Source organism: Setaria viridis, chromosome 1 (genome assembly GCF_005286985.2).
Source record: "Setaria viridis chromosome 1, Setaria_viridis_v4.0, whole genome shotgun sequence".
NCBI lineage: Eukaryota > Viridiplantae > Streptophyta > Magnoliopsida > Poales > Poaceae > Setaria > Setaria viridis.
In genome coordinates this window covers 40,903,663-40,919,594 of record NC_048263.2, presented here as the reverse complement: position 1 = coordinate 40,919,594, position 15,932 = coordinate 40,903,663, and the positions used below count along the sequence as shown (strand labels likewise).

The window sequence follows — 15,932 nt, the reverse complement described above, 5'->3', positions numbered from 1 at the left end:
TCGCGTGTTCTCGTCCAAGATTTGTGGCAGGTTCGTTCGCTAGGTGTCTGCATCATGGCATGAGCTTTCTTGGGCTGTTGCTGGTGCGGCCAGCCAAGCAACCGCAATAGTGAGTGCCACATCAACTAGGCTGTTTCTTCTTGGCGCAATACCCTTTTCGTTCGGTGGTTGTTGGACCCTTCGTCCTCAGTGGAGACGTAGTGCACATGTTTCCCTGGTATTCAATCATTACAAAAGAAAAAGACGCAGCATGGATTTATTCATTTATAATCATTTTCAGGAGTTCAAAAATACGTTCGCACAAATTCGTTCGCAGAAGGTGATGAATTCGTTCGAACAAGTAAAATTTTAGCTAAGCTAAATTCGTTCGCAGTTGTTTGTTGGAATTGGGCCTGATGGTTTCAGGAGGAGCTATCTTGTGTTGTTTCTCAGCCCAGCCCAGGTCACGGCCCAGCATATCTAACGAGCTGATGCTAAAGCCTGCAAGCCCAGCCCACCGCCCAAATTCCTCCCCACCTCTCTCCGCCCTCAACGCCGGCCGCCGCCACAGGCCCCGCCGTCACGAACCACGAAGCGCCGGATCGCCATGGCGCTGCGCCGGGCCGCCTCGCTCCTCCTCAGGTCCCGCCTGCGGGGCCCCGTCCCGTCCCCCGCGCGCAAAACCCTAAACCCTCTCCCCGCGCCGCCCCGCCGCCACTTCTCTCCGCGGCCGCCGCCTCCCGTCCCAGCCTCCGCCGCGGCCGCCGCCGTCGCGGAGGCCGCGGAGGAGGCGTTCGAGGCGGCGAGGAGCACGAACGATATGCTCGCCGCCTTCTCCCGCCTCGAGGCCACCGTGCCCGCCAACGACAGGCGCCTCGCCCTCGCCTGCCTCAAGCTCGGCCAGCACCTCGAGGCGTCCGGCTCCGCCGACCCGTCCCGCGTCCTGTCCCTCGCGCTCCGATGCCTGGGCATCCTCGAGGCGAGCCCCAACGCCTCCACCTCCGTCCCCGCCTCCGACGCCGTCTCGCTCGCCATGGCACTCCACCTCGCCGGCTCCGCCTCCTTCGACCTCTCCCGCTTCCACGACGCGCTCTCCTTCCTCGCCCGCTCGCTACGCCTCCTCACCCCGCTCATCCCTGATAGAGGCGTCGCATTTGGGGCTGGGGAGGAATCGGAAGTGTTCGACGTCAGGCCCGTGGCGCACGCGGTGCGTCTGCAGCTGGCCAACGTGAAGACGGCGCTGGGTAGGCGGGAGGAGGCGCTCGCCGACATGCGCGCCTGCCTCGACCTCAAGGAGTCCATCCTGCCGCCGGGCAGCAGGGAGCTGGGCGCGGCGTACCGAGACCTTGCGGAGGCGCACGCCACCTTGCTAGACTTCAAGCAGGCTCTGCCGTTGTGCCAGAAGGCGTTGGAGCTGCATGAATCGACGCTCGGCAAGAACTCCATGGAGGTTGCGCAGGACAGGCGGCTGCTTGGGGTAATATACACTGGGCTGGAGCAGCATGAGCAGGCGCTTGAGCAGAATGAGATTTCGCAGAAGGTGATGAAGAGCTGGGGTGCGGCTGGCCCTGAGCTCCTGCACGCTGAAGTTGATGCGGCAAATATCAAGATTGCATTGGGAAAGTTTGATGAGGCTATCAGCGTGTTGAAGAATGTCGCTAAGAAGGTGGACAAGGACAGTGAGATGCGAGCTCTAGTGTTCATATCAATGGCGAAGGCGCTTGCTAACCAGGAGAAGGCTGGGGACACAAAGAGGTGCTTGGAGATTGCTTGTGACATACTAGAGAAGAAGGAATTGGCCGCACCTGACCAAGTGGCAGAGGCATATATAGAGGTATCCTCATTGTATGAGATGGTGAATGAGTTCGACAAGGCGATATCTTTGCTGAAGAGGAGCCTGGGGATGCTTGAGAGGATCCCTCAGGCACAGCACTTGGAGGGCAATGTCGCAGCGAGGATTGGGTGGCTGTTGCTCTTGACCGGCAAGGTCTCTGAAGCTGTCCCGTATTTGGAGGATGCGGTTGAGAGGATGAAAGACAGCTTTGGCCCGAAGCATTATGGAGTAGGGTATGTGTATAATAACTTGGGTGCTGCATACATGGAGATGGACAGACCACAGTCTGCTGCGCAGATGTTCGCACTCGCTAAAGAAGTCATGGATGTTTCCTTAGGGCCTCACCATTCAGATACAATTGAGGCCTGCCAGAGCCTAGCTAATGCATACAATGTTATGGGAAGGTACCATTTCAGAAATGCATCACAACAAAAGATTTATTTCGTTTTCTTATGAAACAGTCTTGAGCATGATTTTTGTGAGCTTCAACTCTAATATAACCATAAACATAATGCCCTGCATGCCATTGGGCAAGTTAGTTTTTTTTTGATGCATTGGCATATGTTAAATACAGGTTTTGCTGTAGAAAGAGCAGAGTGTTCAGTTAACACTCCATTTCCACAGTTGGATATTAGATACTTGCACAAACTTTTTGGCTTGTACACGCAAACTTGGTAGGCAGCATAGTGGCTGGCTGATGTTAATTTCAGAAGCATATGTGATATGCTTTTCCAAAAATAGACTGGATTGTTAATTTCAAACGTAAACGTATTGGAGAATTAACATGTCTCTTTTATTTTAGGAACAGCAAACCGCTTTGCCTTCCAACTTCGAATTGGTTAGTAATATATCTACTTGTTTCTGACTGCAGCTATCCCTTGGCTATGGAGTTCCAAAAGAGAGTGGTTGATTCATGGCGAAGCCATGGCCCTGATGCTAGGGATGAGCTCAAGGAAGCTATTCGACTGTACAACCAGATCAAGACAAAGGCTTTCGCATCCCTATCACCTGGAGGTTCAGCAAATGCATTGCCTGAGCCCCAGGAGCAGGAAACAGATTCTGATTCTACCAAAGCTGTGCAACAGTAATTTTTAAGTTCAGTCTTGACTCTTGAAGAGAATATTTCTTTGGTTAGTGTCTAGTTCTTGGTAGGAGAAAAATTTGCTGAATATCACGCGATTTCCATTAAGCAATATTTTGTACCATCTAGATATGACTTGACAGTCTATCTTTAGTGATCAAAATGTACCTTTTTTCCATATCATGAGGAATAGGTACTTGATGTGATGCAAATATTGGTTGAAGAGTTTGAGTTTTCTTGTCAGTTGTTACATGTAGTAGTACAAATATTTGGACTCCAGAAATCAATGTTTGGTGAACTGCCAGTTCCCTGCAGCAAGGAAGACCCCTGATCAGTCAAGCTATGATATATTTATGACAGAAATGTCCACACAGTCTGCCTTCCAACAAGTTTTTTGGTGGGACTTCTAGGTCTGGTGTTTTAGATCAATATCAATGTAGGTGTAAATTCTAAATGTTTATCCTTTTGTCCAGTTTATGTTTTTTCTTTGTTGTTTATCCTTTAAAAAAGGTTGAATGTTTCACCTTCTATACAGAGACTTAACACTGTCCTTCCATTATTGATTCATCATCAGATGATTTACTTTTTTTTGGAATAAAGATGGTTTACTTTATGTCATGTACTTTCCTGTCCTATTTCCTACACATATTATGATAGCTGTAGGGTGATTTTTATGTTTTGTTCCTTTTCCACCCTCTTTCACAAATCCTTGTATGCACCGTACTTTGCATGCCTAATATAATTGTTCAGGTTGGCGATTTGCCCGCCGTAGGTTCCTCAAAAAAAAAATTTCTTACACATCAATTGTAAGATCTGAAAGTTGAAATCATGGTCATCGTTTTCACTCTAGCTGGTGAGCTTATGGTCGTGTGAGCATTCTGTGCTCTCACGTGCCTGCAACTTGAAGTCAATTCTAGCCAAATGAAACTGGCCAGGTGTCCATGCAAATTTTTTCATGGACTCAGGCAGGCTGGAAGCCATTTATATTTCCGTGAATACACATCTTGAGTTGCACCATGAGACATTTCAAAACCATCATTTATAATCATATTGTTCTGATATATCTTGCATATTTCTAAGAAGTTGAAAAGAAGATGAAAGAAGAACAATGACCTGCATACATGGTGCCCCAAGATATCACATTCCTCGGCAAAGAATACTGAGCCAATTGATCAAACTAAAGCCCTACACTACACTGAGCTGCTGCTGTCACCATCATCCCCATGTAAATGAGTATTCCTCTGCAAAATGTTGTGAATCTGCAGGTAAACCTCCCCACCAGCCATTTCGCCCATGGAGAAGGACCTCCTCAAGGGAAGAACATCTCTGTCCTTCCTCTCCGCATTGCACTCATCTGCCTTACTGCTGATATCAATATCACGCCAAGCATTCATGTTCTTCCTCTTGTCACTGCTGACTTGTTGATATGCAGTGGTGTCCTCTGCAGGTTCATAAGATGCCACCGCCATGCTGGCTTGCTGATGCTGTGCCTGCGCGGCTTCTTCCTCAGCAGTGTGGCCGACCTGGATGACCACCTCGTCGGGCTCAGGCCGCGGGGGGTGATCCAATGGTGGAAGCAGGCAGTGGCCACTTATGGCTGCTCTGCAGAGCGGGCAGTTGGCGTTGCTCTGGAGCCAGGTGTCAATGCAGCCGACATGGAAGACGTGGAGGCAGGCAGGCAGCATCCTGACCCTCTCCTCATCCTCGAACTCTCCGAGGCACACCGCGCACTCGCTGGTGGGAGCTCCAGAATCAGCAGTGGCAGAGGCATTCTTGAAGGCCTTCCTGTACCTGAAGGCCGGCAGTGCCTGGATGATGGCCTCCTCAAGCCCGCGCGCCTCGGCGGGCGCTGCGCCGGAGACCGGGATGCTGCTGGTGGTGTTGCTGGTGCTGGAGGTTGCATTCTGGCGTCGTCCGCGGCGCCCGATGAGGCCTGCGGCGTTGGAGGGGGAGCTTCGGTGCCACTTGAGGCAGCATCGAATGATGAAGATGTAGTAGGCGAGGAGGAGCACGGAGGTGGTGAGGATGCCTAGCACGGTGAGCACGAGGATGGGGAAGCTGGTGATGGATGGCGCGTGGCGAGAGGAGGCGGAAGAAGAAAGGGAGTAGGAAGATGGCAATGGTGGTGGCGGTGGCGGTGGGAAGAGCAGCGCCGGAATCTGCGGCATTGGGAAGATGTTGCTGCTGCCCCGGCCTGCATCCATGGATTGGATGATGAGGCAGCAGAATCGGCCTGCAACAAGCCTGCAGGTTCGAGGTGAGCAAGAAGGGAATTACTGGAGGGAGTGATGAGGGTGAGATGCATATGTAGTGTGCCTGGCTCGTGAGGTAGGAGGGAAGAATGGATGGTGAGGTTGGAAAAACGCGGTGATTGAGGTACGGAAGGGAAGGGAAGTGAAGGAGACGGAAGGCTCCAAAAGTGGCAGCAGGATCTGGTACAGTACTCTATCTAGAAGAAGGTGAGGTGAGCAAGAGAAAACAGTGCAAAAGCTACCGATGAAAGAAATGGTGGCACTGAAGCTGTCTGGTGATGTGGCTGTGTCGTTCATTTCTGGGTTCATTTGCTGGAGCTTGCAGCGGCATTGGCGTGCGTGTTGGGTCACCTGGACTGGAGACCGGTGAAGTGAAGGAGACGGAGGTAGAGGAGAGACAGCAAGACAGAGACGTCCCGAGTCCTGACGAAGCTGATGCGGTCGACGTACGTGCGACGGCGGTGTTCCCGGCGAGACTTTTGCCCCCGTCTCCGGGTAGGGCTCACACGCCATCTCTCCTGCGGCTTCACAGCTGCCGTTGCTTGCTTTGGTGTTTGGTTAATGGAAGGAAGACGTTGCCTTGGATGGTTCCGTTTGTTCCTTCTCTGATTACTTATACAGTAATACAGTCGTGGAGCCTGGAGGGTCTGGTGCGGTCAACATAGAGAATTGAACCACACGACTCTTTTGCTTTTGGCCTACCTTTTTCTTTCTCTGTTTCCTTTGGGGACTGCTTGCCCGGTGTCCAATTATTTGTTTGTTACAGTGGTCTGCTGCTGCTACCTGCGAACGGTAAATGATCCCCAGTGTTAATGTGTATGCTTTGCAGAACAATTTAGGTCAGGGGGTGATGGCCTTCACATCACTCATTGTGGGTTAGGCTATTTGAGAGACTAATTAAGAACATGCTGTCAAAGGCACAGCACGCCGTGACTTGGCAGCAAGTTAAAGATGGATTAGGGCACGTATAAAGTTTAGACAGCTGCTGTCTGTGAGACAGTTAAAAAGACATATTGTACAATGAGTTGTCTATTTAACTGTCTGCAAGGTATTTAATTTATCCATAGACATGGTAATTAAGTATAAATCTGATCTTTGTAGCTATCTATGTAGCCGATGAGATGGTTCAGATGATGTATAATAATGTGTCAATCTTGGCCTTCAACTTTCCATCAATCTTCCTTCCAAATGCTTGTAATGTGTTGTCCTCAGCGATGAAATCTTCAACTGTGTACAGGTTGGATCAAAATCTTCAAGTTTCTCCATGGCTTCAGACTCGAGCTTCATCCGTAGCCTCCATTTCTTCTGTGCCTTCATCAGTGACTTCAAGAGTGCCTGGTCCATCACCGTCCGGAGCAGGATCATCACCTGGCGAAATTGACTGGAGACTGGATTTGTCCCTGCAAAATGTACACTATGCAAAAAGCAATATGATATATTACAGATAAGCAAAAAAATAGCTGCATAGATCACAATGGATGATGTAAATAACACTCTGGTTCCCAATAATGATCGAACAATGTCATCTTATGCTAAACATGTTGAGATTCAGCAAAGCTGTTGTAATGTTCAGGGTTTTCTTCAGTAGTTTTATTCCTAATCTTCATGATCTTGCACATACAAATGGATGGTCCAGACCTACTGTCTAATAGAGGTAAGTATTGATCATAAAGTATTACTCACTATCAATATCCGTGTCAACTATAAGTTGAACTAATTCACCCAACTGAGCAATATAAAAACTATACTCAAACCACACCTTCTAATAGAACTGGACTCAAACATCTCCTAAATGTACTTGCATCTTGGGGGCCTAATCATGGATCAAATGTACTTGCATCTACTGAGATGTGTTATCGGCAAAAATTGATTGCAATCCCTGCAATCACTAGTTTCTATGAACAATCTCAAGAAAAATTGGGAACGATTTGTTAGCAGGTAGCTGGATCTGAAGATTGAGGAAACATCGATGGTTGAGAGTTGAGACAGCGGGCTATGTTCAGCATTGGGGAAGAAGGTGCCGGTGAAGAAGCTGCTCCCGTTGGTGAAGCAGCTGCTGTAAATCCACCACCGCGCTCCAGCGCAGCGGCGGCGCTCCCCGCGCCATTCCGCGTTTGTGTTGCCGTCGCCGCCGCGCTCCCCGCACCCTTCCGCAGCTGCGCCGTTGCTGCCTTGCCATTCAGCTACCCTGCTGACGACGCCGAGCCCTTCCACACATGTGCCACAGCGGCCTCCGCTCCTGCGTTGCCGCCACAGCAAGCAACTCACGCGCCGCCGCCGCCGCCACCTGCTTCTCCTCTTGCTACATGTTGCTCGCTCGCGCTGCAGATGTTGGACTGGCTTTTGAGGTGGGGGATCTGGGGGAGGAAGAAAAGGCATGCTCTAGAAGATTTTGCTGCCATCCGCGGGAAAATCCCGCTCGCGCGCAAGGGATCCGCGGCGCCGGCGACGACTCGCAGCGAGCTGTACAACGCGCGGCTTGAGGGGGCGACTCACTTCAGAGCACGTGCCCACGCCGTCGACGAACGAGACGCCGACTCCCTCTTCTTTCTTCATTTAATGATGTCTCGACCTGTTTTGCAGACGTGGCGCTAAAAAGATGACGACCGGCTAATCGATGTACGTGCCCTTACTCAGGCTGCTCTATTTCCATACTCTAAGAAGTATTCCATTTTAGTCATCGAGATTCTTTTCTCTATACCAATTTCTCCCGCACCCATATACCTCTCTATATCTCGTACTCTATACCAACTACCATATATTTTATTTAACCATCTACAACTATATCTCTTCTCTCTCACCTCTCTCTCATGCTGCCTCCTCCCTCCCCCTCCCTCTCGATGCCTCCCCGGCCCTCCCGACGCCACCCCCTCCCCTCCCTCTCCCGCCATCACCGTCGCCGCCTCCCAATCCTCCCGACGCTGCCGCCACCCTCCCTCCCTCCCCCTGACTACCTCATCTTCCTCTGGCGGCGGCAGCAACGACGAGATCCGACCCCGGTGCGGTCAGGGCCGGCTCTGGGGGGAGGGGCAGGGGGGCGGCTGCCCTGGGCCCCCAAATCCCAGGGGCCCCACCCCCAGGCAGTCAGCGAGACAGGTCCCAACGGAGGCCCAGGCAGGGAAAAGATAACGAGTCACGACACAACTTCGGTTCCTTAATTAAAGGCAGGCGCACAGGTGACAGGCCCCATCGGCCATCGCAAATTCGCACACGCAGGCCTGCGCGCACGCCCCGTCACCCCTAGCGCCGCCCGCCGCCGAAAGGCTGCAACCTGCTGCCGTGCTAGCGTGCTGCGCGCCTACTGCCGTGCATCGCGCATGCGTGGCGGTCGCACTCCCGCGCATGGCCGTGATCCCCTCCAGAGCTGTCAGCTGTGTCTCGTGAGGGTTTTGTTTCGGTTCTGTACTTCTGTTTAACCTCGCTCGACGAGAAACGAGATCAGGTTGTTCCTATTCGACTGCGACAGCAACTAGGTAGGCTGCTTGATTATCAATTTTCCAATTCTCCATACCATTAATTATTCACTATCACAAGTTATTTAATATTAACCAATTTATAACTATTGTGTATTTATAATAATTTCAGCACTGTGGGATATCATGTCGTCTAGAAAATATGAATCAGGCTGCGAGAAAAGGAAAAGGAAAAGACGTGTGGATGAGTTGATAGAATCACAGAGAGGAGCTATGGATAAATTTTGCAAGAGTTATCATGACCCTAAGAGTAATACGGACGCCTCGACGAACCCAGATGAGTTGGCAATAGTTGTTGCGGATGAACCAACTAATGGGAATCAAGAAGAAAATGTTAACATCAACGTCGATGATAACAATGTAAGTGACTCTCAGACCACAATAAATGCATCAGGTGCACATGCACAGTCTGCTAGTGTTGATGAGGAACCAATTTACACTTCAGATATTTATGATCCAAGAAATTGGAATAATCTTGATAATAACGCAAGAGACATATTAGTCGAGAAAGGGCCTATAAGAGAAGAAAATATCAAATTTCCTCTAGATGCTGCCTCAAGACATTTTTCATATGCTCATTATTCTAGAAAATTAAGCAATGGAGAGGTACATGATAGAAAATGGTTAATTTATTCAAAGCATGTTGACAAAGTTTTTTGTTTCTGCTGTAAAATCTTCAAGTCTAGCACTAGCAAGAGTCCTAGTTCCTTAGCAGGTGATGGGTTAAGAAATTGGAAGCATATCAGTGAGAAGCTTAAAGAACATGAAAATAGTGTTGAGCATATTAGTAACATGAATAGTTGGAATGAATTAAGAGCTAGACTGCGGAAAAAGGAAACAATTGACAAAGAATTGCAGCAGCAAATCACAAAGGAGAAAGAACGGTTGAGGCAAGTTTTGTTAAGAATAATAGCCATTGTGAAATTTCTTGGTAAACGCAATTTGGCTTTCAGAGGAAGCAGTGAGCAGCTTTATAATGATAGTAATGGTAATTTCTTAGCTTGTGTTGAGATGATTGCAGAATTTGACTTGGTAATGCAAGACCACCTTAGACGTATTCAGAACAAAGAAATTCATTATCATTATCTTAGTCACAAAATTCAGAATGAGTTGATCTCTCTTTTGGCTTCTGATATCACAAGTTATATCATAAAGGTTGTTAAAGAGGCCAAGTATTTCTCTGTTATCCTAGATTGTACCCCTGATGTCAGTCATCAAGAACAAATGACTTTATTAGTTCGATGTGTTAATTTGTCTGATGGCAAGATAAAAATTGAGGAGTACTTTTTGGGGTTCTTGAAGGTGGATGACACATCTGGTATGGGGCTTTTTAATGTATTGCTTGAATCTATGGAGTCATTTGGCCTAAATATTAGTGACATAAGGGGTCAAGGATATGACAATAGTTCTAATATGAAAGGAAAATACAAAGGGGTAAAAACACGGTTACTTGATATCAATCCAAGAGCATTGTATATGCCATGTGCGTGCCATAGTCTAAATCTTACTCTTTATGATATGGCAAAATCTAGTAGGAAAGCTGTTTCATTTTTTGGAATTGTTCAACGCATATATATGTTATTTGCTGGTTCTACGAAAAGATGGAATGTTTTGCTTAAACATGTTCCTAGTCTAACTGTGAAATCATTATCCAATACTCGTTGGGAGAGTCGAATCAAAAGTGTTACAGCAATAAGATATCAAGCTACTGAGTTAAGATCTGCTTTGTCTGAGTTACATCATGATTCTGACGTTGAACCTAAGGATAGAAGTGATGCAAAAAATTTATTTGATGCACTTGGCAGCTTTGAGTTTCTAATTGGTATGGTTATCTGGCATGATATTTTATTTGCTGTAAATAAAGTGAGCAAGAAGTTGCAATCACCAGCCATGTGCATTGACTCTACTTTGAAGCAAATACAAGATATAATGCAATACTTTGAGAATTACAGAAATGAGGGGTTTTCTTCTAGTCTGATCATCGCCAAAGGTATTGCAACAGATATGGGTGTGGAGGTATCATTTTCAGAAAAACGTCGTGCTACGAGGAAGAAACAATTTGATGAAAGTAATTGCCAAGAAGAAATTCTTGAAGCTGAGAAGGCTTTTGAAGTTGAATATTTTTTTGTTTTGGTTGATATGGCAATCGCTTCTTTGAAGAACAGATTTGAAGAACTCATGGTGTTTAAAGATATATTTGGATTTTTGATGAGCTCAAGCACTTTGAAGTCATTAAATGATAATGAACTTGAAGAATGTTGCATTAAATTTGCAGAAACCTTTTCTTTTGATGGTTCATCTGATGTTGAGGTATATGATCTTATTTCTGAATTGAAGATTATGAAATTCACTTTGCTAGATGACGTAATGTCTGCTATGGAGATTTTTGAGCATGTCAGAGATGTGGATTGTTATCCTAATGTCTCCATTGCTTACCGACTCTTATTTACTGTGCCTGTGACTGTCGCATCGGCTGAAAGAAGCTTTTCAAAGTTGAAGTTATTGAGGAACTATTTGAGGTCATCAATGACTCAGGAGAGGTTAAATGGTTTGGCAACATTATGCATCGAGAAGAAATTGTTGGATGAGATTGACATAAACTCTATCATAAGTGACTTTGCATCGAGGAATGTTAGAAGAAACTTTTAAGGTAATATGTATAAATAATTTGATATGAATATTGCTTTTAGATACATTTAATTATGTATTGGTACTATTTTATATATATATTTGTATAATGTTTATATTAAAAGGCCCCAAATTTTACTTTCGCCCCGGGCCTCCCAAATCTTAGGATCGGCCCTGGGTGCGGTTTCCCTTCTCCCTATCCCTTTCCCTCTCTCCCCCTTCTGCGGGAGGCGGTTCCGAGCGGAGGCGCGAGGGCGCAGTGGTTGGGGCTAGTGGCGGCGGGAGGAGGGTAGCGTACGCCCTGAGAACTTGCTAGAAATAGCGGAAGGGCGCTGGTCCGCTTGCTCCTAGTATCACTCCTACCACGGTGCAGCATATTTTACGCTACGCGGTGCTGGAGGAACGGGTATGCGGGCCGCCTCAGGCTTTGTAGTGTACTTGAATATACTCCGTAATCAACACTCGGTGCTTTATTTAAAAAAACACTCAGTGCTTACGATAATGAAATAATCCGTACGATCGACGCAGAAAGATTTGAATAGATGATTATAATGGATAGATGATGCATGGTCCACATGTCTCCTGCCTCCAAACCAATACTGCGACCATCGCTCGAGTGTTTTCTCAAATCTCAACCGCCGCATCGACATGTCGCGCTTCTTCCTCCCCACCACCACCACCGGCACCAGCGTGAAGGATCCGCCGCCAATGGAGGACGTCTGCCTGCCCGAGCCCTGCATCAGCGCGCTTCCACTCGCCCCTGCGCGACGACGACCAGTCCGCCGACATGGACTTCATGCTCCACGACGGCAAGGTGGTCGCCACCGACGGCGCGGGCGGCGCATTCATGTACGACCCGGACATGCACGCCGTCCGCTCCGATCCATGCCCAGCCTCGCGCAACAGCCCGACAGCTGCTCCATCTCCGCACCTTCAGGTTCGGCATCGCATCCAGGGACCACGGCCGCGTCTTCTGCGCCGCCGTCTCCCTGGAGGACGGCAGCCTTCCGCCGCTGCACGCGGCCTGGGACGACATGGCCGGAGCGGCGCCCAAGAATTGGCGTCTAGTTGCGGCCCACGCCGTGCACCTCGGCCCCGGCAAGTTCTGCATCGCCAGGTTGTACGATGCCTCTACTACCAGGCCACGCAGCAGCCAGCCGAGATGCGGCGGCGCCCCGGCTCCGGTCAGGGTGGACGGTAGATCAAATACCGGACCCCTTGGGTCGCTCTCGTCTATTGGATCCTGCACCTGCGGGCTGCGGCCACGATGCACCCAGCCCAGCCGGACTCCCGCCTCCACCTCTCTTCGTCGCCTCCGTATGGCGTATCAGCCGCGCACACCATCGCCGAGGAGATGGCCGCGCCGCCGCCCGACCCCACGCGGATCGACTCCTGCGCGGCCGTCGCCGGCGGCTCGCGCATCTGAGCGTCCACCACCAGGGGCGGCGGCAGCGGCGGCGAGCGCACCTACTCCTTAGACACGGAGAGGCTCGTCTTGGTCGGCGAGCCCGCGGGGTGGGCGTTCCCGTTCTGCGGCGTCGCGGAGCTCCGGAACCTCTGGTTTGGCGTCGCGTTCAGGGACCACGGCCACGTCTTCTGGACCGCCGTCTCCCTGGAGGACGGTAGCCGGGCGCCCGTGCTGCACGCGGCCTGGGACGACATGGCCGGAGCGGCGCCCAAGGAGTGGCGTCTGATCGCGGCCCACGCCGTGCACCTCGGCTCCGGCAAGTTCTGTGATGCCTCTACTACTAGGCCGCGCTTCTCGGAGGAGGCCATGGTTTGCTGCTCATGCTGTGACGTCAGGGAGAAATTCGTTGTGTTCGCCGGCGTGGAGGTGGTTAGCTGTGGCGGCGACGGAGGTGAGCTCCGCATCATCAAGCACAGGTCGGAACGTTACATGCTCCATGCTCGTCGACCAGGACTTCCACCGCATCCGTTAACCGCTGAGATCGACGTTGATGTATCCTCCGACTAACCGTTGTTGCATATCGACTTAACGCGACATGGATAGTGACATGTTAGAATTCAGGCCTGCCATTACTCTATATAGCTCGTGTAGGGAATTCCACACAGAAAACAGCAATGCATGCGATGAACCAGCAGGAAGGCCGGCGACGCGCGGTCAGTCCTTGTTCAGCTGGAAACATGCCAGTACGGTGTCCCTGTCACCGGCTGCCGCGGTGTACGCGCCCAGGAACTCCTGGTACGTGTACGGCCTGTACAGGAACGCCTCGCCGTCGGCGACGAGCCCCGGCGCCGGCGCGACGGCGCAGTCCATCGCTGGCATGAGGAACGTGGCCAGCGACGTCCGCCCGGCGCGCGCGTTGGTCACCACGCGGTGCTCGCCGCCGCGCAGGGTGCCGTTGCTGACCACCTCCATCTGGTGCCCGAAGTTGACGACGAGCGCGCCAGGCAGCGGCACGACGTCGTCCCACCCGCCGCCGCCTCGCCGACGCGTCTGCAGGCCGCGGACGCCGTTGTCCGTGAGGACGGTGACGACGTTGGGGTCGCAGTGCGGCACCAGGCCGAGCGTCACGGTAGGGTCCGGGCACGGCGTGTAGTGGTTCACGTTCATGATCACCGCCCCGGCGGTGAGGTCCCCCTCGAAGTGGCCCTCGTCGAGCCCCAGCCCCGCCGCCGTCAGCCGGAGCAGGCGCAGCGCCACCGCCCTCACCGCCGTCGTGTACGCCTCCAACGCCGCCCTGAGGCTGGCTGGGTTTTGAGGCCAGTGGTGCCTGAACTGCTCCAAGGGGTAGCAGCCGAGCTTGAGGCAGTCCCTCCAGTAGAGAAGCTCCTCCTGCTCGTTGCCGAGGCTGGTGTGGAACCGTGGAAGCTTCTTGCTGTCGGTGGAGTAGAGCGCCATCTTCTCCTCTCTGGGGAGCCTGAAGAACTCCTCCGCGCTGGCCATCATCTCGCCCATCACCTGCTCCGGCACGCCATGGTTGATCACCTGCATGTCACGATACCCAAAGGTCGTTTCAGCTAACAACATGTAGTACGTGATGCTTTCACGACAGGCTACAAACTCCTTTTGTTTTGTCAGTTGTATATGATCAGATCTACTGCGAATCTGCCACATCAAGCTACAGTTGTTAGGTAAATGTCGCATCTTTCGTTCAGATCAGACAGTTGCTAAGACTGACAGGCAAGGCAACTGAAGAAAATTCAGAAACGTATTTTCACCTGAAACAGGCCGAACTCTCTCCCCGCGTCAATGATCTGCTTCCCAATCCTGTCAGGGTCATCGCCGCCGAGGTCAACTACAGGTATCGCTACCCCGCCAGGAGACGGCGAGCTCCCCGGTCTCTTGTGCGCCGGGAACACGTAGGCCTCAGGCACTGACTGGTAGGCAGCGCCATTGGAGAGGGGCTCTGCCATCGCAAGTCGTTGGATTTCTTGCCTCGCTTCCAATGTCTGTCTCTACGTTTCTGCAGCTTTTATGCAACGATGAAGCGAAGCATCTTGGGATTCAGGGACTCTGACCACAACTGGGAACGAACCATTTGTCGTCGCATGGGTACAATACACGAGACTACAGGCTACTGGCTACTCTATCCGCACAAGTTGACTTTTCTTAAGAAAAAAAAGAAGCCATTGTCAGTACTTGTTTATTTGGCCGGCTTGATGGTATTGCAAGCAAGACAAATAGTACGGGACGGACGCCGATTTGTTTTAGACTTTCTCATGTTCTCCAGAAGAGGGGAAAAAAAGGTATTTTTTTTGAGCCTGATGCTGGACGCTGATGGCACCAAAAAGTTCTCATCAGATTGGAGGCTGCATTTAAATACATTGAAACAAGTTCATGCGGGGATTAATTTATGTGCGCGATTAGTCCCTTCCACGATCATGTCCATTTGTTATACTATTATGTTTTTTGAAAGATCATTTGTTATATTCTGAGAGGGAAAAACCGAAAAGAATAAGGACTAAGAATCGCAAGAGCATCACGATAAATCATATATGCATAATGCAGGTTGGTGGTGAGCAACAAGGTGCCAGATTGCCCCACTAGTATCCTATTTGCCATATCAAAGCAGCAAATGGAAATTGTGCATCTGGGAGGCATGAACATCCTGCTGGAAAAAAGGAAAATGCATAGAAGCACAAACCCTAGCCTCTTCATGATTATCTACTTGTATGGATGCCTATAATTTTTAGCAGGCAGAACCTCCATCTTGTTGAAATTTTGAGATATAATGGAATGACGGCTATCCAGTTGCTCCGACCTAGAGTACCTCTTCTAAGGGCATGTTTGTTTACCCCCAAGATTGTATCATCAAACTTATAGACGTGAAAGAAATAAAAGCTATCTTTCGGGAAAAAAAGAAATAAAAGTTACAATAAGTTGGTCCAAGCCAGCTTATAGGATTATATAAGCTAGGTGATGAGCCTAGATTATATATATAAGCTGGCTGAAATAATTTCAACTGGACTTGGGATCTGCAAAATTATGCACTGGTACATCTTGTAGATTTCACCTTTTAATTGCAAGCAAAGACTGTTCTAGCAGAGTGCAGAGAAATGCATATTTGACGCCGAAGATCTCATAAAACTCAAAGCACTTGCAGTGAGGTTTTGCAAACCTGTAGATAGCGTTTTTATAAAAGAAAGAAGTGTCATTTTTTTGTGTGGACATCAATCATTAGTTGGTCTCCTTTGGAAGAAGTTTCCATGGCATGGATGCT

The 15,932-nt window shown here is 49.9% G+C and overlaps 3 protein-coding genes across 3 annotated transcripts; 1 reads left to right on the top strand and 2 right to left on the bottom strand.

The window, feature by feature from the left end:
* Window positions 1–520: 520 nt before the first annotated feature.
* Window positions 521–3,137, top strand: LOC117841603 (protein KINESIN LIGHT CHAIN-RELATED 2). The gene is made up of 2 exons (XM_034722030.2): window positions 521–2,217; window positions 2,685–3,137. Exons 1-2 carry the CDS (start codon window positions 587–589, stop codon window positions 2,899–2,901), a joined length of 1,848 nt encoding a protein of 615 aa, XP_034577921.1. The 5' UTR covers window positions 521–586; the 3' UTR covers window positions 2,902–3,137.
* A 781-nt stretch (window positions 3,138–3,918) lies between these two features.
* On the bottom strand, window positions 3,919–5,673 carry LOC117841604 (RING-H2 finger protein ATL16-like). The gene has a single exon (XM_072290456.1). The coding sequence runs from the start codon at window positions 5,096–5,098 to the stop codon at window positions 4,085–4,087; it is 1,014 nt and encodes a 337-aa protein (XP_072146557.1). The 5' UTR covers window positions 5,099–5,673; the 3' UTR covers window positions 3,919–4,084.
* A 7,275-nt stretch (window positions 5,674–12,948) lies between these two features.
* On the bottom strand, window positions 12,949–15,455 carry LOC117866152 (2'-deoxymugineic-acid 2'-dioxygenase). The gene is made up of 2 exons (XM_034750304.2): window positions 14,431–15,455; window positions 12,949–14,197 (listed from the first exon to the last, which is right to left on the bottom strand). Exons 1-2 carry the CDS (start codon window positions 14,623–14,625, stop codon window positions 13,370–13,372), a joined length of 1,023 nt encoding a protein of 340 aa, XP_034606195.1. The 5' UTR covers window positions 14,626–15,455; the 3' UTR covers window positions 12,949–13,369.
* Window positions 15,456–15,932: the final 477 nt, after the last annotated feature.